Source organism: Loxodonta africana, chromosome 1, assembly GCF_030014295.1.
Source record: "Loxodonta africana isolate mLoxAfr1 chromosome 1, mLoxAfr1.hap2, whole genome shotgun sequence".
Lineage (NCBI taxonomy): Eukaryota > Metazoa > Chordata > Mammalia > Proboscidea > Elephantidae > Loxodonta > Loxodonta africana.
The window spans coordinates 107,756,526-107,781,396 of NC_087342.1; the positions used below are offsets into that span (position 1 = coordinate 107,756,526).

Here is a 24,871-nt window from a genome sequence, read left to right on the forward strand (position 1 = left end):
TGTTTTCCAGTATCCACCTAATTTAGGTTTAAAATTTTAAATAACATTTTTGCTACATCGACATGAGCAATTTAATATACTGAACTGTGTATCTAATTCCATATTTACAACCTTCTTGCTTATTGATAAAGACTTCAAAGGAGTTTCCTGCTATCTTCAGAGCATAAACAATTTTTAAATTTAGAAATATCTCAGCTTAGTTTAGTTCCTCGCAACTAATCCTTTGACTGCTTTCATAAAGTTCTGAGTTAAAAGAATCTTGTTTTTTTTTTTGAAGAGATAATTTCCTTTTGGGAATCACTCAAGGGATTTTTCCATTCTATTCTCCATTGCCTCGGAAGATTGCAGACTCCTGGAACCTACAATAGGATACTTTTATCTAAAAATTTAGTCCCTTTAGACTATTTGGCACAAAAAGTTTCTCTTCGGTGTCAGTTACCGATTTTTCCCTTGTAGCTATGTCCAGGTTCTCTATCCTTATCCCAAAATAAGGTCAGCTTTTTATATTGACTAGAGATTCATTAACTTCTTGAACTACTTCAAATTCAAAGAGACTTTGAAGGATACAGACTTGGCTATCACTTTCATTTCTTCTTTAACCAGCCCCCCTATTAGAAAAGACTGATCTTTTCCTTTTCAAACTATCTTCTTCAAAATTCTAGCATTCTCTGGGGGGTTTCTAGGGCCTCATTTTTTTTTTTTTTTCAGATGCCTATTTACAATCTTTGTGCTACTTAAAATAAAGGTTCTGTCATCTCTTGTATTTGAATTTCTTATAAATGTTTTGTTGATTAGGAAGTTATGTCTTAGAATTTTGCTTTGTTTGCTGTGCTTTCTTGATATTTAGATCAGCCAAAATACTCTGTATAAAACTGTGCAAGAGAGGATATCTTAGGATGTTTGCCCCATGCTGAATGGAATGTGACATTTTACCACTGATGTCAAACTAAAGACAGGAAAAAGCAAAATATGTTTGAGTAGTCACTGCATACTGTAGACACAACTGTGAGCTGTGAATAATACTAGGAATTTCTAAAGTGGAGTTGGATGATTTCTTATGAATAAATTCACTGGCTGCCCCATGGTAAGGTGTTGTTGCCATTAAAAACCCATTTCCGTCAAGTTGATTCTGGCTCATGGGACCCTACAGGACGGAGTAGCACTGCTTCATAAGGTTTCCAAGGCTGTAACCTTCACAGAAGTAGACTGCCACATCTTTTTCCTGTGCAGTGGCTGGTGGGTTCTAACTGCTGACCTTTCATTTAGCAGCTGGGTGCTTGACCATTGCGCCACAAGGCTTCTTAGGTGTTGTTGCAAAGTTCAAATGAGATAGGATCTCTCTCTCTCTCTTCCCTTCTCTCCCTACAATCTATAATGTGATTGTACCAGCTTCACTTGGCAATCCAGAATTATGATGTTATGTTTACAACAGCAGAAAAAGTATCAGTAATGGTGGTTACCAAGTTTGAATTCAACAGACAAAATAAAATAAATCTGTCTTTGAAACTTTTAAGCAAATATTTGTTAGAGAAGGGTCCTTAGGTGACTGAGATTTCCATTGTGACATGTTTCAGGAACTTATGCTTTAGGACATGTTCAAAAAATATTTTCCAGAAAACCATGAAGAGTTACACTGGATAAGAAACCCCCAGATTGACTCCAACATGTACCAGTTTAGAAATGTGAACACTTGTCAGATAGTCTGTGATGCAACTTAGAAACAAAAATTCCTTATTATTTCTCTTTTAAGCCAAGAGTGTTATAGACCTATGTATGCTGTTATTTAGTTGGAATCGACTCGATGGCACTGGGTTTTTGGGGTGTGCTTTATTAAAAACAGTTATATTTGTGAATCAAAATCTATTCAATACTGTGTAACTAAAATAAAATATGGATATAAAGTAGATGCTGTGATGGACATAATATTCCAACACTGATTTCAAAACACCTTCACTGATCGTAATGAAAATGATTTAGAGTGTGCCTTCTAGATACAACATACAGGTTTTCTGAAACATTTGATCAAAAAATCTCTTTCTTGTGGAATAGCTTTTAATACCTCTTGGGACACTTGTATTCTACACAATGTAGTTTAAGAAATGCTAGCTCACACGCTCAGGATAAGACCACTTAAACAGTTAAGAAGAGAGGTCAGACTGCAAAGACGAAATTTAACAAGTAGGATTAGTGAGAATTCACTGATGCCCATGGTCCGAAGTGAACCACAGAGCATTTAGCTTCTGCCCATAGAAAAGAGTGGCTGGACATGGAGTTAAGAGTCAGGGCAGATCCAGGGGTTGCATATTAGCTTTCATACTTACTATGAGACCTCAGCTTTTTTTTTCCTCTAAATTTCAGTTCAGTGGCAATAATAACAGTAACTTTGCTATGTTGTTGTGAGAATTAAATAAGATAATGCAGGTAAAACGGTACTTTTAAAGTATTGTAGAAGTTATTATTTGATCAACTAACACTTGTCTCAGATTCTAATAACTTCTTTCCTCAAGTCTTCTAAAGTCCTTATTTCTCCACTTCCAACATTTTCTCTTCATAATCCTAAATTGAACACTATATTAATTGAACTAAATAAAACAGCTGATGCATTCAACAGTTTTCAACATGAGAAACAATTTCATACGACATGACCTGATGAATTTTGTAACTGGAAAGTTTTACCCTCACCCTATTTTAAAATTAAAAACAACTAAAAGTTTCATATTCTTCTGGAGAACATTCAGTTTTAGGTTACTTTTGTACAATAAATATGCCACATGTTAATTTTTTTCCTGAGAATCAGGGTCTCACAATTATAAAAAGATATTTGGCTCTAATCTGTGATAGATTTAGTGCTTTCAAATATTTATTGAGAAACTTTCTAGTAAAAGTACAAATATTTAAGAATTCTTGCCAAGTTTATACTTGGCATTAACATTTGAAAATTATTCTAATACTTTGTGACATTTAATTTTTTAGGCTGAACACATAAAATACAGACAGAAGTGTAATGTGCTCATAAGAATTATTCATGAATGTGAAACTCTAGATAAAAATAGTCAAAGCAATCCACCATGCCACTTTTATTTTTAAAAGAGAAGTTCATTGTGAGAAATTCTTAGAGGAAATTTCGTATTTTTAATCCCTATTTGTCTATTACTGACATAACTGTATAACTTATGATGTGACAGCGCCCCTAATACACATATAGACTTCAAAGTAAATGGCAATAACGGAAAGAGCATTAAATTGAGAGTTAGGAGGCTGGATTCCAAGGTCAGCTCTGTCATTCACTTGTACTTTTGGGGACATCTCAGAGTTTCTCCCAACTCCTAGTCAGCTTTAAAATGCTATGATTCTGTTTCAGAATTTAAGCCAACTGAGTGGAAATCCTGGTGGCGTAGTGGTTAAGTGCTACGGCTGCTAACCAAAGGGTCGGCAGTTTGAATCGGCCAGGCGCTCCTTGGAAACGCTGTGGGGCAGTTCTACTCTCTCCTATAGGGTCGCTATGAGTCGGAATCGACTCGACGGCACTGGGTTTTGGTTTTGGTTTTTTTTTGGAGTGGATATTGAAGAGACTTGATTCTAGGGAAGCACTTAAGATGTTATTTAGGTTAATGAACAACTAAGTATAATCAAATGAATAATTTATGGTTTCACTATTCTAGCTCAACAGAACATCACCTGATTAACATGCAAGCTCAGAGGGCTAACATACTTTTCTACTGTGAATATCATTCAGGAGAAATTAAAATAGATTTAGGCATTACACACAGGACTGTGTTATGTCATCTCACTCAGTGAACACAGTTTCGTTTCTCTGGCTTTCAAAATTATAGACCTGGTTTTATATCAGCCATTTACAGTACTTCCCAACGAGAGCTAGGATTGAGCTTCAGGGTAGGTAACCATGGGCGCTGCCCACGGTGGATAAATACTGAGGATATAGATAAAACATATGTCTGACCATCTTCCGTATGAGAATTAGTACACTGGGTTACTCTTATGGTATTTTCTTTGACAGAAAAAACAAAATGCTTTAATTATAAAAGTCTATTTGATTTATAAAAAATTAAATGATTTTAACTTCTAAGCCCATACAAGAAAATTCTAAGATTAAAAAAAAAAAATCAGGCAATACTTGAATTTTAATGAATATTAGACTGAAAAGAAAGTTCTTTTCAAACTATTAAATACCAATCAATTTTCTGACAACACATATATAACTTTTGCTATGTCCTGTGTTTAGAACCCTGAAGCACTTAATTTTTTCCCTTCATATATTCAGGTAATAGCATGATATTATCCATGTTTTTGAAAAGAACACAGAACAGAAAACAGAAAGACCTGAGATATACTAATATACCAATATACCTAATATATAACAATTTAATAGATGATAAATAAAACAATCCCGATAAATAGGAATAGGATGGATTTATTCATTTAATTGGGCGGGAAATTTTGGTAAATTAGTTCTCATACTGTACAAACTCTCACCCTAAACATTAGAGCAAAATGTACTAGAATTAGAGTTAAATGCAAAATACAATTTTTAAAAAAGTAAAAATATAGGTGTATATTTAACTAATATGGGTATAAAATGATTTCTTAATCATAAAACAATGTAAAAATTGCGAAGGAAAATACTGGTAGCTCTAACTACATAAAGTCCTGTATATATTAAAAAAAAAAATCAAAAGATAAAGAACGGGGCATCATGAGTTGGAATCCACTTAATGACAACTATTAACAACATGCAGCTAGTAAAAAACATATTTTTAAAGAATATATAATGGCATTAGTAGGTTTGGTTTTTCTGGTATAATGGCATAAAAGAGGTACATCACAAGATGATAAACCAAAAAAAAAAAAAAAAGTTTAGAATAATCTCAAATCTCAATTTTGCTTGAATATTAATATATGTATACGAAGAAAAAAGGTTGAAAAGACAGGGATATACTAACAATAGTTGTTCCTAGGATGGAAGTTTTCTTTTATTCTTTCTTAATTTTCTAACATACTAGGTACTTCTTTTATAATCAGTAAAATGAAGTTTTAAAAACTAAAGAAAATGAGGCTAGTTATAATTTGTTTTTAAAAAATTATTACCAACTTTGATATAGTAATCAGTCTCTGAAAAATTTTTTTCCATAATAACTTGTACAAATATATAAATTCATATAAACTAAAATTAAACTTTGTAAACATGAGGACATCCCATTTGTTCTTTAGATTTTATTTTCATAGGAGAAACTTAAAATTAAGCTCTCTAAAAGCTGGATGGTAACGATGTCCACTCAGTTACTGAGGCTTTTATTTTGGTATGACTTTTAACGATAAAAAACCATTAATTCTCTTCAACTGTTGTGAATCCAAAAAGTAAAATGAACATTTCTTCTCAGGGACAATAATGTTTAAATGGTATTTAAATTTTAATGACATAAACTAGCAGTCTGTAAGGAAATCCAGTTGTTATTTTTCAGGGGTTACAAAGTGAGGCCACGTGGTTTCTACAGTGTGTGTGTGTGCGTGTTCAGACGGTGCTGGGGGAAAGGTTTCTACTTTAGTCTGTTTTCTTTTAGAAATTATACTAAAACTACTAATGCTACCACTTCTGCTATTATCAATATAATTTATCGAAAACTTACTACATGTCAAGTTTATAAAAACAAAACCAGTTACCACTGAATCGAGTCTGACCTTTGGGAAGCTGACTGCCAGGCCTTTCTTCTGAGGCTTCTCTGCGTGGTTTGAACTGTCAGCCATCAGTACTTAGTAGCCCAGAGGTTAATGGTTTGCACCACACAGGGATTCTTGCCAAGCTCATAAAAAACTCATCACAGTTGAGAGGATTCCAACTCACAGCAACCCTATAGGACAGAGCAGAACTGCCTCATAGGGTTTCCAAGGCTGCAAATCTTCTTTTTTTTTTTTTTAAATTGTACTTTAGATGAAGGTTTGCAGAGCAAATTAGTTTCTCATTAAATAATTAATACACATATTGTTTTGTGACATAGGTTGCCAACCCCACGACATATCAACAGTCTCCCCTTCTCGACCTTGGGTTCCCCATTACCAGCTTTCCTGTCCCTTCCTGCCTTCTTGTCCTTTCCCCTGGGCTGCTGTGCCCATTTAGTCTCATTTTGTTTTATGGGCCTGTCTAATCTTTGGCTAAAGGGTGAACCTCAGGAACGACTTCAGTACTATGTTAAAAGGGTATCCGAGGGCCATACTCTCAGGGTTTCTCTAGTCTCTGTCAGACCAGTAAGTCTGGTCTTTGGGTGTTAGAATTTTGTCCTACATTTTTCTCCAGCTCTGTCTGGGACCCTCTATTGTGATCCCTGTCAGTGCAGTTGGTGGTGGTAGCCAGGCACCATTTAGTTGTGCTGGAGTGAGTCTGGTGGAGGCTGTGGTAGTTGTGGTCTATTACTCCTTTGGATTAATCTTTCCCTTGTGTCTTTGGTTTTCTTCATTCTCCCTTGCTCCAGACAGGGTGGGACCAGTGGAGTATCCTAGATGTCCACTCACAAGCTTTTAAGACCCCAGGTGCTACTCACCAAAGTAGGATGTAGAACATGTTCTTTATAAACTGTGTTATGTCAACTGAAATAGATGTTCCCTGAGACCATGGTCCCCAGCCCTCAGCCCAGTAAATCAGTCCCTCAGGGAGTCTGGATGTGTCTATGAAGCTTCCATGGCCTTGCCTTGGTCAAGTGTGCTGAATTCCCAAGTATTGTGTACTGTCTTACTGGTCACCAAAGTTATCACTTATCTATTGTCTAGTTAGTGTTTTTTCCTTCCCACCCCTCCCTTTCCTAGTAACAATCATTGTTTCTTTTTGTGTGTAAACCTTTTCATGAGTTTTTATAATAGTGGTCTCCTACAGTACGTGTCCTTTTGTGATTGACTTATTTCACTCAGCTTAATGCCCTCCAGATTCATCCATGCTATGAGATGTTTCACAGATTCATCACTGTTTTTTATCGTTGTGTAGTATTCCATTGTGTGTATGTACCACAGTTTATCCATTCATCTGTTGATGGGCAGGGCACCTAGGCTGTTACCATTTTTTTCTATTGTGAACGCCACTACAATGAACACAGGTGTGAATATGTCTATTAGCGTGACAGCTTATTTCTCTAGGATATATTTGTATGAGTGCAATTGCATGTCCAGCTTTTTAAGGAAATGCCATATTGTTTTCCAATATAGTTGTACCATTTTGCATTCCTATCAGCAATGCGTAAGAGTTCCAGTCTCGCTACAGCCACTCCAACATTTGTTATTTTGTGTTCTTTTGATTTGTGCCAGTAATGTTGGGTTGAGATGGTATCTCCTTGTAGTTTTGATTTGCATTTCTCTAATGGCTAGTGATCATGAGCATTTCCTCATGTGTCTGTTAGTGGCCTGAATATCTTCTTTGGTGAAGTGTCTGTTCACACCCTTTGCCCATTTTTTAATTGGATTATTTGTCTTTTTGTTGTAGAGGTACTGGATTTTCCTAAAGGTTTTAGAGATTAGACCCCTGTCAGATTTGTCATTGCAAAAAATTTTTTCCCAGTCTGTAGGCTCTCTTTTTACTCTTCTGGTGAAGTCTTTTGGTGAGCATTTTAAGTGTTTAATTTTAGAAGATCCCAGTTATCTAGCTGGCCTTCTGGTGTTTGTGTATCGTTATTGTTTATATCCTATTTATGCTGTACATTAAGGCCTCTAGCATTGACTCTATTTTTTGTTCTCTGATCCTTATTGTTTTTGGTTTTATATTCAGGTCTTTGATCCATTTTGAATTAGTTTCTGCATATGCTGTGACATACGGGTGACATTTCATTTTTTTTGCGGATGGACATGTAGTTTTGCCAGTATCATTTGTTTAAAAGACTGTCTTTTCCCCATTTGATGGACTTTGGGCCTTTGTCAAAGATCAGGTGACCACAGGTGCATGAATTTACAACTGAGTTCTCAATTCTGTTCCACTGGTCAATGTATCTATCATTATACCACTACCAGGCTGTGTTGACTACCAAGCTGTATAGTAGGTTCTGAGGTCAGGTAGTGCTTGTCCTCCTACTTTATTCTTATTCTTCATTCAATAGTGCTTTACTTATCTGGGGCCTTTTTCCTTTCCATACAAAGTTAATGATTAGCTTTTCCATCTCACTGAAGAATGCTGTTGGTATTTGGATCGGGATTGCATTGTATTTGTAGAGTGCATTGGATAGAATCCACATTTTCACAATATTGAGTCTACCTCTCCATGAGCACGGTGTGTTTTTCCAGTTATGTAGTGTGTTGAAATCTCTTACTACTATTGTGGAACTTTCAATTTCTCTTTTCAGTGCTGTCAGAGTTTGTTTTATGTATTTTGGAGTCCTGTCATTGGGTGCTGTCTTGGTCATCTAGTGCTGCAGAACAGATATACCACAAGTGGATGGCTTTAACAAAGGGAAATTTATTTCTTCACAGTAAAATAGGCTAAAAGTCCAAATTCAGGGTGTCAGCTCCAGGGGTAGGCTTTCTCTCTCTGTCAGCCTTCTCATCAGTCTTCCCCCGGACTAGGAGCCTCTCTGCACAGGGACTCCAGGTGCAAAGGATACGCTCTGCTCCTGGTGCTTCTTCCTTGGTGGTATGAGGTCCTCAACTCTCTGCTTGCTTCCCCTTCCTTTTATCTCTTCTGAGATAAAAGGCAGTACAGGCCACACCCCAGGGAAACTCCCTTTACATTGGATCAGGGATATGACCTGGTAAGGGTGTTACAATCCCACCCTAATCCTCTTTAACATAAAATTACAATCACAAAACGGAGGACAGCCACAGAATACTGGGAATCATGGCCTAACCAAGTTGATACACACATTTTTGGGGGACATAATTCAATCTGTGACAGGTGTGTAGATATTACAATTATGTCCTCATAATGGATTGCCCCTTTAATCATTATATAATGTCCTTCCTTGTCTTTTACGGTAGATTTTTTTTAAACTCTATTTTATCTGAGATTAGTATTGCCACTCCTGCTCCTTTTTGGTTACTGTTTGCTTGATAAATTTTTTTCCATGCTTTGATTTTTAATATATTTGTGTCTTTGTTTCTAAGGTGTGTCTCTTGTAGACAGCACACTGATGTCCTTTTTTTTTTTCTTTTTTTAACCATTCTATCACTCTGTCTCTTTATGGGTGCATTGAGTGATTTACATTCAGTGTGAATAGGTGGGAGTTTATTGCTGTCATTTTCCTTTTTTTGTGTGCTGCTGACATTTACTTTGTTCCTTTTACTCTTCTGTGCCGAATTCCTTTTGTTTGTGGATTTTTTTTTTTTTTTTTTTGGTTCTTTCATTTTTGTAGATTTTGTTTACTGAGACTTTGTTTTTCTTACTTTGATGAATAGGTTTGTTAACTTTCTCTGTGGTTACCTTGAAATTTGACCCTATCTTTTTATTACTTGCTATCGCCTTGACTCCTTCTCCATTTGAAAGTTCTAAACCTACACAAGGGTATAAATCTTTATGGAAGCAGACTGCCCTATCTTTCTCCTGCAGAGAGGCTGGTGGGTTCAAACCATCAACCTTTCGGTTAGCAGTCGAGCTTTTAACCATTGCACCACCAGGGCTCCACAGTCAAGATCACAGTACTCCTTATATCCTACTATGAAGCATACTCCATTCTTATCCTCATTTTATCTACGAGAAAACTGAGCCATAGAGAGGTTAAGAAATTTGCTTAAGGCTACTTAGCTAGCTGGTGGCAGAGTTGGGATCTAAACCCTGGCCATTTGATTCAAGGATCAAAATTTTTGATCTTCATACAATATAACCTCGCATAATATCAACTACTAAAAGAATCCAAAACCTGTGACTCATAGTGACCCTAATAGGACAGAGTGGAACTGCCTCATAGCGTTTCCAAGGAGCAGCTGGTGGACTTGAACTGCCAATCTTTTGATTAGTAGCCAAGCTCTTAAGCACTACGCCACCAGGGCTCCACTAAAAGAATAAAAAAACAAAAACAAAAAACCCCACAAATCACAGACTGAAGTGATATTCAGAATTATTTAAAAAATAAACAAGAAGCAAAGAGCAACATCAGTTTCTTTTAAAAGTCTTTTAGAATGTGCGTATATGAGATCAGGTGGGGATAGTTATAAAAGTGTATGTTCTAGAAGCTGGGGGGTTGGAAGGCCTGAATTTTAGCTCTGGCTTTATCATTTAATCTAATTAATATCTTAACCTCTAAGGACAGTTACTTTAGTCTTCTAGGTATGATACTTTCTGCCATCTTCTGTATTAGGTTGAGAATAAAGGAGAAAGAAATTACCAATTAAGACCTATATGCCAAAGACATTCCTGTTACAACTGTATGAGCAGGGTTGGATGGTTTGGAAGCATCTCCTCAGAACTCATGGAAGCAGTGTTCACAGGTGAGTGGCAGGTGGTTGATCTTTATACAATCCTCACCCTTTCCTCCCCATGCCAGCACCTACTGTAAAACAAAACATTCTTTGTATTCTTTTTCCTCTCCTCTACCCAACACTATATTGTCTCAACTAGTTCCCAAGATAAAGAACTCACAATTCTTTATACACTGAACTATATTCCTGAAACTGAACATGTAATTTTGCATAAAATTATTTTCGGACATCACATAATAGAAGATAGAATACCTGAGTAAAACAGATTTGATTCATGCTGGAATTAAGTTTCCGCATAACCTACTGCTTGTTATTTTAATTCTCCAAATCAATGTAGAATTGTTGGACACTGGATATATGTGCATCAAGTTGTGAATACTCTAAATTAGAGATCACATTTATATACACCTACGACAAGCAGTCTGGATTCTGAATGACATGCTGCAAAGAAAAAAATCTATATGCTTAATAAACTGGCTATTTATTCGCTTTTTAGTTTATAAAAGAAGTTTTACCTTAGAGTTAAGTCAGCTCAGCCTTTCTTTAGGAAAATTTAGCTCTCCATCTACAGTTACTATAGAGGTCAGCCCACATGCCTCCCCTCTTCTTAGAAGTTGTTGCTCAAAGGCTAGATAGCAACATATCCCATTGCAGCATAAAGTACCATCTCAGGGCTGGACAAGGGGAACTGAACAGTAGCATTCCCAATATCAGGAGGTTTCTACCATGAGCTTCTCTTTTGAGCAGCTGAAGGTACGTGGAAGTTAGGGCAGGGTGGGCTACATTGTTGGTATACACAGTTCACAATCCACCCCCCTTTAAAGAGAGAATTTTTAACTGTAAAAGGCAGATTTTTGTATATACCACAAAACTCTGTCTCCTTCATCGTGGTACTCGTGACATAAAACAGAGTAAGCATATTCAGCGTCGCATCAACTCTGCCCTGTAGGCTGAGCAAATTCTTATAGCTCCAGGCCATGGAGCAAGCCCTTCAGACAGGATCTTTCTGAGGAGGGGTCAGCACCTGGGGCCCCTCTGGGGCGAGGTTCTTTACCATTTGTTGTTGATTTTACCTGTCTTCTCTGGTAGTGGCTAAAGAAGCCTCCCAGGTTATGGTTTATTTATTTTACCCAGATTTATCTGGATAAAACATTATTTAATTGCATTATTAGTCATAAAAAGCAGATTGGCTACATGTTTATTAGATTAAAAACTAGCTTAAGCTATATCTGAATGTAGTTTCAAGCATATTTTTTCAAACCATATACTACAATCTTAGATTATAAAAGAAACAATACACAAATAATAAAGTACCAGGTTAGAAATGGGGAAAAATACATAGATAGAAGGATAAATGGATAGACAGGCAAACAGTGTCATCAGTCAAGATGGTTCTTAAGTGATCTGTCACTTGAGATTATTTAAAACAAAAAAAACTTGAAGAATTAATCAGCCATCGCTTCTTTTTAAGGAAATACCACAGACTTCATGATAGGAAGTTTTCTCTTTACATTAGATACATTTTCCTTTAATTTTATCCATTACCTCTTAGGTCAGTTTTCAAAAATCCCGTTTCTCTTGCTACTCTTTAATTACTTCTAGATTATTATCAGCACTGCCTCCTTTTTCTTCCCTCTCCACTGCATTTCTTCAACCTATTAGTCATTATTTGGCTCTAACCTATGGAGTTAATGTTTTTAATGTTTCCTTATAAGTCAGTTCTTTCCAATTCAGTTGGTTTTTAAACTCTTATTAACAATCATCTCATATTTAAAAAAACTCATCTTTTTGGCATATCTGCTTACAATAGCCTCACCACCTATCATGCAGAAATAAATAAAATAAAACAGGGGATACTTGATTTCATTCTTTCTTTTCAATTTTAAGAATCTAAAAGCACTCAGGTAAAATAATATATAGCTTTAATCAACAGTATTAGAATCGTGTTCTTATGATATACAAGACAATTTTTAAATTTAAATAAAGGTGAAAATAAGTCCCTGTTAACAAAAATCTTCTGCAGACAAATGTACATTCTCGTTACACTAAGAACCCATAAACTTAACAACACCGAATGAGAACAAAAGGAGCCCTGATGGTACAGTGATTACAGTGCTTGGCTGCTAACTGAAAAGTCAGAGGTTTGAACCCACCAGCTGCTCAGATGGAGGAAAAATCTGGCCTTCCTCTCCTGTAAAGACTACGGCCTAGGAAACCCTATGGGGCAGTCCTACTCTGCCCTGTAGGGCTGCTATGAGTTGGAATCACCTAGATGGCACACAACAATAAGAACAAGGAATGAAAAGAAAGCGTTCTCTTTAAGCAACATAATAGGGTGAGGGGGAAGGAGATGTGCAATTTAGAACTCGTGAGTTCTAGGAACAGGTAAAATAGTAAAACCATACGCATGAAAAATGTATACTATGTTATCTATATTTATTTATGCATAATATGTACTACATATATATTCTGCTTTAATATGGTAAAGCAGAAGTGAATATCAAAAAAGAGTAAATTCTTATTTTCCTCAGTTATGTAAATTAAGCCTCACTTACTGAAAATCAAACCAAATTCTTTATAAACAGAGAAGGACTTGGAGAAATTCTTATTAACAAGGAGATTATAAAAAAGGGAAAGACTACGACTATCTAATTTAAAACACACACAACACACCCACACACATTTTCTTTGGTGTTGAAATATCAAGGCTTTAATTCCCAATTTAAAAATAAAAAAGTCTGATTACAAGCTTTCAAATCATTTGAAGATGTGAAAGACTGTCTACATTTCAGCCTAGTTATGAAATCATTTCTTCTTCTTCCAACTCAAAGTATGTTTAGGAGCAAGACATCTGATAGAAGTGGTATTGCCAATCTAACCAATTTTAGAATATAAAGTGCTTCTAGGATTATTCGGATACATATAATTTGACAAAAAAGTTTTATAAACCCAAGCTTTGAAAAATACAAAATATAAACCTAACAAAAAAAAGTATAATTTGTAATTGAAAGAAAATATTTTGTAGAAAAAAAATTTGTCCTTCCAAAAAGAGACAAAAATGACTAACTTTTATTTCCCAAGAGAATTATGCCACTTTTATACAACAAAATTACAGTCACCACAAATTGCTTTCAACAATTCCATTGCCTCTTCATTTGACCACTTGAAAATCAAAATTCTTTCAGATTATAAATATAACTTTTTATAACTCTGTTATTACGTACTGTGAATGGGGAAAGGGGGCCAATCTTGTGGCTGTAGCGTCGAACGGCCTCTCTGATGTGGCAGGGCTGGATGGCATCGCTGTGAGCCTCAACACCACAGGCCGCGGTGCTCTGTGACAGAAAAACACATAAATTGTTACTAAATCAAAAACACACAACAGAACTACAGTGTATAAAATATGAAAATAAACGTTTATAAAATGGACCATTTTTCCCCTCAGGACGCACATCACTGCTGCCATACGCTACATCTAAAAAAAAAAGTTCCATTAACAAATCAAAGATGACATTTACATGACCCCTTCCTAACAGATCTACCATATGCAATTTTTATGCCCACAATATTTCACCTAGGTCTGTATGTGACGGTGCAGGAGAATACAGCCACTTGCATGCAGATGAAAAGTCACAGGGACTTGCTGGAAGAACCACAAGAAGGTATTTTTTTTTTTTTTAAATATTTTAAACATTTATTTTTATAAATGTTTCTTGTGAGCTTCTCGGAGATATTTCTGAAATAACTTGAGATCCATTGATTTTAAAATGAAAAATGTAAACTTGCTATATATTTATTTATAATACCGTAGACTGCCATAAAAAACCATTTCAACTTGGTTCCTAATTTTCTAGGTGTCCAGTGAGGGTGCCTTTCTATTTTACCCTGCCTTATCTGTAAAAGATAGGTTTGAAAGTACAGAAAGACACAAAAAAGATTATTTGCAATGAGAGTGTGGACACCAACTCAAGAAATCACAGATACGTGTGTGTATGTGTGTAAAACATGATTTTCTTAAAAATTAAAATGTTCAGTGGGGCAATAGATCTCATGGTCTAGTAGCAGGCTCTGGCTTCTCACTGTTGTTAATGTGCGCGGAGTGGGTTCCGACTCAAAGTGACCCTATACGACAGAGTAGAACTGCTCCATACAGTTTCCAAGGATATAATATTTGTGGCAGCAGATAGTCAGGTTTTTTCTCCTGCAGAACCGCTGCTGGGTTTGAACCCCAACCGTCCCATCAGTAGCCAAGTGCTTAACCATTGCGTCACCTGGGCTCCTTGGTTTCTGACTACCTAGATCCAAATCTCAGCTCTGTCAGTTACCAGCTCCAAGCTGTGAAATATGTCTGGGCCTCAGTTTCTTCATCTGTAAAATTAGAATAATGGTTATAATTGTTTCATAGGATTGTGGTGAAAATTAAATGAGTTGATATATGTAAAGCACTGACAGTATCAGGTTAGTATTTAAATTAAGGGTAAAAAATGGAACCTCTAGATTCTTAATATGCTAATTCACTTTAAAATGTATTGGGCACCAGACGTCAGGTTATCAACCTTAAAGAATCATGAGAAAGAAATTTTAGCTTATGTATTACTATAACTGTGGCCTACAAGTCATTCACAGCCACGTAATTAAGATAATCTGTTTTTCTGGTAATTATTACAACTATTACTCTTATAATGCCTAGTAGGGGTAGAACTAGCATTACTTCTATGGATCTCAATTTGGCAAAATCTTATCAAAACGAAAATACACAACCTCTTTGACTCAGCCATTTCACTTCTAAGAATTTATCCTATAGACACATAACACAGGTGTGAACCGGCATGTATATGAGAATATTCACTGCAGCACTATTTGGACTGATGAACTAATGTTCATCAATGAGGGATGAGTTAAGTAAACTATAATACATCCATTCAATGAAACAGAAATCACAGCAGCCACTAAAAAGAAGGAGGCAGTTCCACACATACTCCTATGAATATATAACATAAAATATTACATGAAAGAAAGCAAGATGCTCAATTGTGTGGCACTATGTTACCACTTGTCAAAAAAAAAAAAAAAGGCAAACTGAACATTATCTACTCATTTAGGCATCTCTGCACAGGTACACTAAAAACCAGTAATAGTGCTCATCTCTTAGAGGGAAAATGGAAGACATGTTGTGGAGAGACATACTTGTCACTGTAGTCTATATTCCCCATTTTTTGGAAATATACTTTTTAAATTTTTGTACATTTTACTTTATTTTTCCACCTTGTGTTATGCATTTCCTATTACAAACCAGTAAAATAGCTTTAAGAGTCCTAAAAAAAAAAAAAAATCTATTATCCAAGTTGAACATGAAAAAAAGACTTATAACATAAAACAAAACAGAAGATCTTGATTATTTTAAAAAGATTTGCAATAAGCCAAACAGAAATTTACTCTAGGGTATCTTTCTCAATTTCATTCCAATGATGCCCTAAATAACATATCTGCTGTGCCCACAATAACAAGGATTAAGTTATTTTAACCCCTCACTTTGGCATTGCTGTAAAAGCGCACAGTTTCTTTGAGCGCTTTCTTGATCCTTATTTCAGATATTTTGTTTCAGTTGGGATATATTAGAATAAATGCAATTATCAGGGCCCCAGATGAAGATAAAGACTCTTCTGTGAGTCAGTTCTGCTCCATTACATGCACATGACTAATATAGACTTGGAGCCTTGGTGGCACAGTGGTTAAGAGCTCAGCTGCTAACTAAAGGGTTGGCAGTTCGAATCCACCAGCTGCTCCTTGGAAACGCTATGAGCAAGTTCTAGTCTGCCCTATAGTGTCGCTGTGAACTGAAACTGACTCCACGGCAATGTTTTTTTTTTAAATACAGACTCATTCACCTGCTCAGTATAGCAAATGCCTGTGAAGTAGGCTGAGGCTTCTACATGATTGCAAAAATGCATGCAAATACTTAGCTAGATTTGGAATCTAAAGTAACTGTTCCAGTTGAAGCTCAAGAGGAAATAAAGACGGAAGGGAGATATCAAGAGGCCAGTATCCTGGATAGCAAGTGGGGTGGCGAGTTCTTCCTGTGTGTTTCTCTATGGATTCTCATGAAGTTACTCCTTTCTCCCTGCAAATTGGGTTTACTTCTCCCTTCCTTCCTCCATGTCCAACAGAGATTCTGCTTTTCCAAATCAACTTTGTTTTGGTATATAATACTTTGGAAACCTGGCGGCACAGTGGTTAAGGGCTACAACTGCTAACCAAAAGGTTGGCAGTTAGAATTCACAAGCTGCTCCTTGGAAATCCTATGGGGCAGTTCTATTCTGTCCTATACAGTCACTATGAGTTGGAATTGACTTGATGGCAATGCATTTTTATATAATACTTTGGTCAAAATCTCTTGAGATCCTCTGGTATGGCAATCAAATGGGATTTCAGAACACAGAAGTGGGAGGCATAATTTAGAAACTACCTTGTGATTGCTATTCATAAGGTACAGACACAAGTAAGCCAGCCTGGTCGAATAATGTTACCTTTGCCAAAAAATAAAAAATAAACTTATATAAAAATATTCAATTTGGTGAAAAACGTCACTAGATTTTAAATTTTGCCAATTTCAGGTTCCTCTGCTATGGTTAAGCAGCTGCCAACCCCAGCATGAATGAAGTTACCATGTGTACTTCCATACTTTCTTAATTTGCCCATCAAGTTCTTTAGAATGGAACCTTTAAATCTAAAATGTTGTATGCCCAGTATTGTTTTCATTTCAACAAATATTTTCACATTTGTGCCAATACCATCCTCTTCTATCAACATCCAGTCCCCTCACTAAGGTGCCTGGAGAATAAATGTGGGTGAATAAAATAGATGAATAATTAATGGCTTTGAGGTAAGGCATTATTAATTCTGATGCCATGAATTTAGGAGAATTTTGACTTGGACTGGGCTAACAATGTATTTAGGAAATCTTTACTGCAATGGAACTTAAACTTTAATAGTTCTCAATCAATATTAGAAGAAAAATGTTTAAACAGTTAAGGAAAAAATTTCAATAATTTCTAAAAACATAGAAATAATTACTCTATATATGAATAATTAGTAGGTTAATCACAACTCCTTACATACTCTGTACAGCAAGCACACTGAAGAACTTTTATAGATAACATTTTGAGTTGGAGAGTACTATAGCTGAAATTCTTTAAAACTATAATACAGACATTTCCTATAATTTAATTTCCTCTTAATAAAAAACCAATGAGCTCTGCCATTTTGCAAATGAAAGGGAAAAACCAGAAATGAAGGCAGAAATTTAAATTTACCATCAACTATAAAATTATAACTTGGCATTGGTTTCACTTCTGATATTGGCAAATGGATTCTATTGTACTAAACTTCTAGCAGATAAAACTATAAACTTTAGACAAAGTATGAAAAACAACCACCCGATAGCTTTGGAGAGTGGTCAAAAGCAGGTGGAAATGGGAAGGAGAATGTCTACACTGAGAAGAAGGGCATGACAGTGAGTTGAGTCTTCTATTTTAGCTTAAGGGAAGGTTCCAGTCAGCCTATGGGGTGGCTAAAAGATCTTCTTGTTGTTGTTACTGGTTCCATAAAGTCAATCCTGACTCATGGCGACCCCATGTATGTGGAGTAGAACTGCTCCATAGTGTTTTCAAGGCTGTAACCTTTCAGAAGCGGATTGCCAGGCCTGTCTCCCAAGGAGTGTCTGGGTAGGTTTGAATCAACAACCTTTTGGCTAGTAGTCAAGCACTTAACTGTCTGTGCTACCCAGAAACTCCTAAATCCAACTTTAGAGGATTGAAAAACTAGAACCCAGAGTTTGCAGTAACCATAGTAGCTGGAAAGTAAGCAAGGATATCCCGAAAAGGACAGAATCAGAGAGGGTGATTTCCAAATTCAGTATATCAACTTTACCTAAATCTTCAACTAACTGCTAAACTATCCCTGTGTGATACCGAATCTTGGAAAGCCACCTAAGACTAAAAGAAGTGAAGAGAATTCTAGCTGCTGCCCACTGCATAAGAGTGTGGATTTGAAGTTTAGAGTTTGAGTTCAGACAAATACATTGACTGCTTAACGTACATACCACACCACCACCACCAAAAACAACAACAATGACAATTCTCTTCATAAGAATTTAGCAGAATCCCAAGTCTCTACATGTTACTTACAATGTCCAGAATATAACTGAAAATTAGTAGATATGTAAAAACACAAGAAAATGTTATGTTTAGTCAGTGAAGACCAAGATAAGCAGATGTTAATTTAGCAAACAAGGGTTTTAAAGCAGCTATTTATAACTATGCTCAAGGGCATAAAAGAAAATATATTTGTAATAAATGGACAAATAAAAAATATCAGCAGATAAGTAGAAACTATAAAAACAATTCAAATGGACATTCTAAAAATATAAAATATCAGAAATTAATAATTACTAAATGGGTGGAACTGAAGGTTACATCTGACAGAAGAGTCAGTGAACATAGAGAAGAATCAATTAAATTTATCGAATCTGAAGAATAGAGAGAAAAGACTGAAAGAGAGATTGAACAGAGCCTCTGGTACCTGTGGAACAATACCAAAGTCACTAATGTATGTGTACTTGGAGTTCTTAAAGTGGAAGAGAGAGAGAATGATGCAGAAAAAATATCTGTAGAAATAACTGCCCAAAATTTCCAAATTTGGTGAAAAACAAATTTACACATTCAAGAATCTCAGTGAACTTCGAGTAGGATAAATACAAAGAAAACCACGTCTATGGACGTGATGGCCAAAATACTGAAAATCAGAAATAAAGATAAAATTCTGAAAGCATCCAGAGAAAATCAACACATTATACACAGGGAAACAATCACACAGAATCATCTGACCTATGATCAGAAATAACATATGCCAGAAAACAGTGGAATAACACCATTAAAGTGCTGTAAAATGAAACTGCCAACCCAGAATTCTAGATCCAGTGAAAATATCAGAATGAAAGCAAAGATATTCTTGGAAATATGAAAACTAAGAAACTAAGAGGATCCTTCACCAGCCAACCTGTACTACAAGAAATACTAAATAAAATTTAGCAGAATGCAGAAGGAAAAGGACACCAGAAGGAAAGCCTGATCATCAAGAAGAAATAAAGAACAATGGAAATGGTAAATATAGTCTATTTTTTACTCTAAGTTTCACTGAAATACATTTGATTATTTAAGACAAAAATTATAGAATTGTGGTTTATAACATATGCAGATGCAATGTGTATGAAACTATAGCATAAAGGACAAGAACGAGGTAGACGGACCTATACAAATACAATATTCTTGTATTTAATGTGAGCGAAGTAGTACAATATTACTCCTACTAGAATGAAAATTTAACCCTGGTGGTGTAGTGCTTAGGTGCTACGGCTGCTAACCAAAGGGTCGGCAGTTTGAATCCACCAGGCGCTCCTTGGAAACTCTATGGGGGCAGTTCTACTCTGTCCTATAGGGTCGCTACGAGTCGGAATCGACTCGACGGTACTGGGTTTGGTTTTTGGTTTGGTATTGTATTCCTAGTGTAACTACCAAAAAAAAAAAAAAAAAAAAATTCCAAACAGGTATAGCTAAGACAGCAATATATAAATTAAAAAGGAATTCTAAAAAATATTCAATTAACCCAAAGAAGACAGAAAAGGAGAAACAAAAAGTAGAGAAAACAAAAAGAAAACAAATTACAAAATAGGAAACCTAAACCCAACCATATCAATAAATACATTAAATGTTACTAATTAAAGAAAGTAATTAAAAGACACAGTAAAACAGGATAAAGAAATAAGACTCAAATATTTGGTGTCCATAAGAGGTGCATTTTTAATATCGAGATACAGATACACTCAAAGGAAACAGAAAATGATATATCCTGTAAACAGTAACCATAAGAAAGCTGGAATGATTATATTCATCAGACAAAACAGACTTCAAGATGAACAAGTACTGCCAGTGACGAAAAGAGATATTTCATAAAGATAACAGTATAAATTCATCAGGAAGATAAAATAATAATAATCTGCATGTGCCTAATGACAGAGATTCAGGATACATGAAGCAAAAACTGTTGTTGTTAGGTGCTGTCGAATTGGTTCTGACTCATAGCAACCCTATATACAACAGAATGAAACTGCCTGATCCTGCACCATCCTCAGAATTGTCGTTGTGCTTGAGTCCATTGTTGAAACTGCTGTGTCAATTCATCGCGTTGAGGGTCTTCCTCCTTCTAGCTGACCCTCTACTTTACCGAGCATGATGTCTTTCTCCAGGAAATGATCCCTCCTTATACTATGTCCAAAGTATATGAGACACAGTCTTGCCATCCTTGCTTCTAAGAAGCATTCTGGTCGTACTTCTTCCAAGACAGATTTGTTCGTTCTTTTGACAGTCCACAGTATATTCAATATTCTTCACCGACACCGTAATTCAAAGACATCAATTCTTCTCTGGTCTTCCTTATTCATTGTCCAGCTTTCACATGCACAGGAGGCAACTGAAAACACCAAGTCTTGGGTCAGGCGCACCTTAGTCTTCAAGGTGACATCGTTGCTTTTCAATACTTTAAAGAGGTCTTTTGCAGATTTGCCCAATGCAATGTGTTTTTTAATTTTTATTGTGCTTTTTTTTAAGTGAAAGTTTACAAATCAAGTCTCTCATACAAAAATTTACATATACCTTGCTATATACACTTAGTTGCTCTCCCTCTAATGAGACAGCACACTCCTTCCCTCCACTCTCTATTTTCATGTCCATTCAGCCAGCTTCTGACCCCCTCTGCCCTCTCATCTCCTCTCCAGACAGGAGCTGCCCACATAGTCTCATGTGTCTTCTTGATCCAAGAAGCTCACTCTTCACCAGTACTATTTTCTATCCCACAGACGAGTCCAATCCCTGCCTGAAGAATTGGGTTTGGGAACGGTTCTTGTCTTGGCTGACAGAAGGTCGGGGGACCATGACCTCTGGGGTCCTTCTATTCTCAGTCAGACCATTAAGTCTGGTCTTTTTACAAGAATTTGAGGTCTGCATCCCACTGCTCTCTTGCTCCCTCAGGGGTTCTCTGTTGTGTTCCTTGTCAGGGCAGTCATGGTTGTAGCTAGGCACCTCCTAGTTCTTCTGATCTCAGACTGATGTAGTCTCTGGTTTATGAAGCCATTTCTGTTTCTTGGGCTCAAAATTACCTTGTGTCTTTGGTGTTCTTCATTCTCCTTTGCTCCAGGTGAGTTGAGACCAATTATTGAATTTTAGATGGCCGCTTGCTAGCATTTAAGACCCCAGACGCCACTCTCCAAAGTGCGATGCAGAATGTTTTCTTAATAGATTTTATTATGCCAATTGACTTAGATGTCCCCTGAAACCCCTGCCCCTGCTACGCTGGCTTTCGAAGCATTCAGTTTATTCAGGAAACTTCTTTGCTTTTGGTTTAGTCCAGTTGTGCTGACCTCGCCTGTATTGTGTGTTGTCTTTCCCTTCACCTGAAACAGTTCTTATCTACTATTTAATTAGTGAAATCCCCCTCCCTCCCACCCTTCTCACTCTCGTAACCATCAAAGAATATTTTCTTCTCTGTTTCAACAACTTTTCAAGTTCTTATAACAGTGGTCTCATACAATATTTGTCCTTTTGTAACTAATTTCAACCAGCATAATGCCTTCCAGATTCCTCCATGTTTCACAGATTCATCATTGTCCTTTATCGATGCATAGTGTTCCATTGTGTGAATATACCATAATTTATTTATCCATTCATCCGTTGATGGGCACCTTGGGTTCTTTGTCTTTTTGTAGTTGAGTTTTTGAAGTACCATGTAGATTTTAGAGATCAGATGCTGTCCAGAAATGTCATAGCTAAAAACTTTTTCCCAATCCGCAAGTAACTTTTTTACTCTTTTGGTGAAGTCTTTGGATGAGCATAGGTGTTTGATTTTTAGGAGCTCCCAGTTATCTAGTTTCTTTTCTGCACTGTTAGTAATGTTTTGTATCCTGTTTATGCCACGTAGCAGGGCTCCTACCGTTGTCCCTATTTTTTCTTCCATAATCTTTATCATTTTAGATTTTATATTTAGGTCTTTGACCCATTTTTAGTTAGTTTTTGTGCAAGGTGTGAAGTATGGGTCTTGTTTCATTTTTTTGCAGATGGATATCCAGTTATGCCAGCACTACTTGTTAAAGAGGCTATCTTTTCCCCCATTTAACTGACTTTGGGCCTTTGTCAAAAATCAGCTGCTCATATGTGGATGGATTTATGTCTGGATTCTCAATTCTGTTCCATTGGTCTATGTATCTGTTGTTGTACCAGTACCAGGCTGTTTTGACTACTGTGGCAGTAAATAGGTTCTAAAATCAGGTAGAGTGAGGCCTCCCACTTTGTTCTTCTTTTTCAGTAATGTTTTAGTTATCCGGGGCCTCCTTCCCTTCCATGTGAAGTTGGTGATTTGTTTCTCCGTCTCATTAAAAAACATCGTTGGAATTTGGATCAGAATTGCTTTGTAACTATAGATCGCTTTTGATAGAATAGACATTTTTACAAAGTTTGGTCTTCCTATCCATGAGCAAGGTATTTCTTTCCACTTATGTAGGTAGGTCTCTTTTGGTTTCTTGCAGTAGTGTCTTGTAGTTTTCTTTGTATAGGTCCCTTACGTCTCTGGTAAGATTTATTCCTAAGTATTTTATCTTCTTGGGGGCTACTGTAAATGATATTGATTTGTTGATTTCCTTTTCGATGTTCCTTTTGTTGATGTAGAGGAATCCAACTGATGTTTGTAGGCTTATCTCATATCCTGATATTCTGCTGAACGCTTCTATTAGTTTCAGTAGTTTTCTTGAGGATTCCTTAGGGTTTTCTGTGTATAAGAAAGATCACGCTATCTGCAGATAGAGATACTTTTGCTTCTTCCTTGCCAACCTGGATGCCCTTTATTTCTTTATCTAGGCTAATTGCTCTGGCTAGGACCTCCAGCACAATGTTGAATAAGAGTGGTGATAAAGGGCATCCTTGTCTGGTTCCCCATCTGAAGGGGAATGCTTTCAGGCTCTCTCCATTTAGGATGATGTTGGCTGTTGGCTTTGTATAAATGCCCTTTATTATGCTGAGGAATTTTCCTTCTGTTTCTATTTTGCTGCGAGTTTTTATCATGAATTGGTGTTGAACTTTGTCAAATGCCTTTTCTGCATCAGTTGATAAGATCATATGATTCTTGTCTTTTTTTTTATTTTGGCCCTTTCTTCTTTTTGTATGTGTGCATTTATCAATACAATTGACCTATGAGCACCGCTTTTGCTGTGCCCCAGAGGTTCTGATAGGAAGTGTTTTCATTCTCATTAGATTCTATGAATTTCTTTACGCCATCCTTGATGTCTTCTATAACCTAGTCATTTCTGAGCAGAGTATTGTGCGGTTTCCAAGTTTTTATTTCTTTTCCCTGCTTTTTCTGTTATTGATTTCCACTTTTATGGCCTTATGGTCAGAGAAGATGCTTTGTAATATTTCGATGTTTTGGATTCTGCTAAGGCTTGCTTTGTGACCTAATATGTGGTCTATTCTAGAGAATGTTCCATGTGCACTAGAAAAGAAAGTATACTTTGCTCTGTTTGGTGCAGTGTTCTGTATACATCTATGAGGTCAAGCTGGTAGACTGTGGCATTTAAATCTTCCATGTCTTTACTGAGCTTCTTTCTGGATGTCCTATCCTTCACCAAAAGTGGTGTGTTGAAGTCTCCTACTATAATTGTGGAGCTTCTATCTCACTTTTGAATCTGTTAGAGTCTGTTTTATGTATCTTGCAGCCCTTTCATTGGGTGCACAAATATTTAATATCATTATATCTTCCTGGTATACTGTCCCTTTAATCATTATATAGTGTCCTTCCTTATGCTTTGTGGTAGATTTTATGTTAAAGTCTATTTTGTCAGAAATTAATATTGCCACTCCTGCTCTTTTTTGATTGTTGTTTGCTTGATATATTTTTTCCATCCTTTTAGTTTGTGTCTCTGAGTCTAAGGTGTGTCTCTTGTAGGCAGCATACAGACAGATCATGTTTTTTTAATCCATTCTGCCACTCTCTGTCTCTTTATTGGTGCGTTTAGTCCATTTACATTCAGTGTAATTGTGGATAGGTATGAGTTTAGTGCTGCTGTTTTGATGTCTTTTTTTTTGTATGTTGTTGACACTTTCTTTTTCCCACTTAATTTTTTTTTTATTAACTTTTATTAAGCTTCAAGTGAACGTTTACAAATCCAATCAGTCTGTCACATATAAGTTTACATACATCTTACTCCGTACTCCCACTTGCTCTCCCCCTATCGAGTCAGCCCTTTCAGTCTCTCCTTTCGTGACAACTTTGCCAGCTTCCCTCTCTCTCTATCCTCCCATCCCCCCACCAGACAAGAGTTGCCAACACAATCTCAAGTGTCCACCTGATATAATTAGCTCACTCTTCA

The 24,871-nt window shown here is 36.3% G+C and overlaps 1 protein-coding gene across 9 annotated transcripts in view; it reads right to left on the reverse strand.

Annotated features, from left to right (window-relative positions):
- The window catches only part of SUPT3H (SPT3 homolog, SAGA and STAGA complex component), a 556,168-nt gene that overhangs the window by 81,913 nt on the left and 449,384 nt on the right, over window positions 1-24,871 (reverse strand). For all 9 annotated transcript variants that reach the window (XR_010322261.1, XM_064286858.1, XM_064286849.1 and 6 more), the window contains one exon: window positions 13,626-13,736. Coding sequence is in view for 8 of the 9 variants with exons in the window: in XM_064286858.1 (XP_064142928.1) it covers window positions 13,626-13,736 (111 nt within the window). In the remaining variant the exon portion in view is untranslated. The remainder of the gene's footprint in view (window positions 1-13,625; window positions 13,737-24,871) is intronic.